General features: G+C 40.3%; 1 protein-coding gene across 1 annotated transcript; it reads right to left on the bottom strand.

The window, feature by feature from the left end:
* Window positions 1-6: 6 nt before the first annotated feature.
* On the bottom strand, window positions 7-2,898 carry LOC108166894 (stAR-related lipid transfer protein 13-like). Its single transcript, XM_017308732.1, has 4 exons — window positions 2,370-2,898; window positions 1,912-2,129; window positions 686-862; window positions 7-597 (listed from the first exon to the last, which is right to left on the bottom strand). Exons 1-4 carry the CDS (start codon window positions 2,610-2,612, stop codon window positions 483-485), a joined length of 753 nt encoding a protein of 250 aa, XP_017164221.1. The 5' UTR covers window positions 2,613-2,898; the 3' UTR covers window positions 7-482.
* Window positions 2,899-2,904: the final 6 nt, after the last annotated feature.

Raw genomic sequence — 2,904 nt, 5'->3', positions numbered from 1 at the left:
TAAAAACACTTTCCTCCTATGTGCCCACTCAGCATAATGTACAGTCCAAGTCAGAAGTTTACATCAACTCACCATGGATATGAACATCATTTTAATTTGGGGTTTTAATGATTTATATATATGTATATATATAAATTATCTGCCATATATATAATTATYTGCCATTATTCTGACTGGAGTTGATCACTCCTCTTGACATAACTCACACAGCTTGTTAAAAGTCATCTGCTTTGTGGCATGGCCTTTGTTTTTTATAGTTTACAAGCAAAATTGATCGGAAAGTTGACAAAAAAAACAAAACATAGTAGCAGTTTTTGTTTTATAATCAATTTACTCTGAAAACCCACATTGGATGGGTCTTATAAATCTTTAAAAGCCCCAAATTACTGATTTCATATCTGACCAGAACTGTAACTTAGCACCAAGAAAAGATCGCCTGGGTGATTAAACTGGTTTTCAGGATGAAGAAATATGTTTGAAGCTCAGTTCTTCGCCTCAGGACTCTGATCGCCTGGGAGGAACGAGGAGCGGATCCTCTGGGCTTCATTAACACACAAATGACCAAACGCTTTGTTGTACCATTCTGGAGATCTTCCCCTGCAACGATGATGACAAATTAACATGTCATAAATTTCAAATCTTGCTAAAAACTTGACTGTAAATGGATGATGAAGCCCTTCCACACCTGAGATCGACTCTGGAGATGTGTGTGAGCCTGGTCTTCCCCGTCCCACTGGGCTCCAGGAGGTACTGTGACTCCAACACAACCCCCCTCACAGCTCCAACACGCGGGCTGTCGTCATGCTCGACGGACACGCACACCAGCGCACAGGACTCTTTACAAAGGTCTGYACGCCACGATCTGAATGGTGTAAAAACATTGTGAGGTTAGAGCTTCATTGAAGAAACTGGGAACAAATGAAATCTAACTATTGAGATACTCTTAACTACCACTTCTTTGTAGTGMTAGTTTAATGTTTTTAAAGAGATAATATTGTGTATTTTCCAGGAACATAGTGCCACTTKACAACACAATCAAGTTACTATATTACCTTGTTATAAAAATGCTGTATATATCAAACTTGATTTTGAAGAAATTTTGTCTTCACAATTTGATGCCATGTTATTGGTTTCTATCTCCTTAAGAAGCTTCTTCTCGTTCCGACACTTCGGCTTCAGTACGTCATCACAACAATGCCGTTAACAACCGTACAAATCATGTCTTTATGTCAATGTTAACTCTTCTTAAACGCATTGGACTGAGAACTGGTTCGTGTGATAAACAGGCGTGCAGCTCCATCTGAGGTYTGCTAATTGCTGCTGCCTCTAGTCTTGTGGAGCAGAGAGAGGGAGGGGTGCTCTGTGAGGGAGGCAAAGGTTCGGCAGAAGACTGCAGCTCTRAGGAGAAGAGCTTTGTGAAAATAAGCAAAATATTTGGGCACCTCTAAATTTTCTGCCACTTGAAATTCAAGAACTTTTTCAAATATGCATGAAAGAATCAAAGCAACACTCCAGGTGTGTTATTGATGAGGGAATAACATGACATAAATCTAAAAATTATCAATTTTACGTAATACCCCATTAAAAACATGATCATGACACTCATTTCTTATTCATGTAAAAAATAGGCAGAATTAGTCTCTGAACATTTAACTCTGCTATCTGACCTTAGTGGWTTAAAAAAARTGCAGTCTTTCTATTTTATATAATTACTGTTAACTGATTAAATACATGCTTGTTTTGATATGTTAAAAATCTTTAAACTGTTACTAAGACTCACTGCATGTGACAATTTTTGAGAAAATATGATTCACTCAGTCAGATTCACACACACACGCACACACACAAATACGCCCACCCACATATACACACGTGTTTCCGCACATGTGTCACATTGTGCATTAATCATACCTTAGTACCACATAGTCATAGCAGGGCAGAGGCGCCATATTGCAGCAGGTGTAATGATACACGTCTGTTTGTTTGTCCAGCGTTTCCAGAACCTTCTCCTGCTGGAGGTCTGTCTGCCACAGCAGGCGCTCCTTCATGAGCCGCTGCAGGACCTCAGAGGGAGACGCCGACACCTCGAGACAAACCCGCCACCTCCTCAGAGGATTCCCGTCTCCAACCTTACACACAAATATTGGAAATGTTAAAAAGTGTTGAAAAGAAAATGTCTTCAAGTTCCTGATTTCTATTTCAAAAATTTTGCTTTTCGGTTTTTCTGCTTTGGCAGTGTTGACCACATGAGGAGATTAATAACTGTAGACTATTTTCTAAAGATCCTACTAATCCCTACCGCCTTATCTTTTTATTCTCGACTCCTCGTCTCCAAAATCCCACCATATTGGAACAGAATGATCTCCCACCTTTTTAAATGCCAGCTCCGTGTTGTCAGAAGACAAGCGGGACACCCAGCCTTTACTCTTGTCCTTGGCCTCTTTCAGCAGGTTCTGGATCAGCCCTTCTATGTGTGCGTTGTAGGATGCTTCCTCATCCTCTTCTTCCACTTCCTCATCCACATCTTCCTCCTCCTGGACCTTGCAAAGCTCCTCCAGCGGGGGCACCATCAGCGCAGCCTCCATGTAGGAGTTGCGGGACTGGGTCACCATTTCCTCTGGGATCTGAGCAACAACCGGAAAAGATGTGCCACAAAAWCCAATCAGCTCAAGAAGGACAGAACAGAACAGAATATGAAGAATTTGCACTGGCAAAATAACTTTCTTTTACTTCAGAAACCWTTGAAAAATTTAAGAACATTTTTACCTTTATGTTCAAACTAAAATTATGAGTTAATTGTCTGTTTTCTCTATCTTTTTTATCGCTTAGTGTTCTGCCAAAGCTGAGTGTTTGCATAGCCTAAAAGGAGCATATACAGTCATATTCAACGTCATATTCAACAGA

The sequence above is a fragment of the Poecilia reticulata genome, linkage group LG14, assembly GCF_000633615.1.
Source record: "Poecilia reticulata strain Guanapo linkage group LG14, Guppy_female_1.0+MT, whole genome shotgun sequence".
NCBI lineage: Eukaryota > Metazoa > Chordata > Actinopteri > Cyprinodontiformes > Poeciliidae > Poecilia > Poecilia reticulata.
This window is presented reverse-complemented; position numbering and strand designations above follow the sequence as displayed.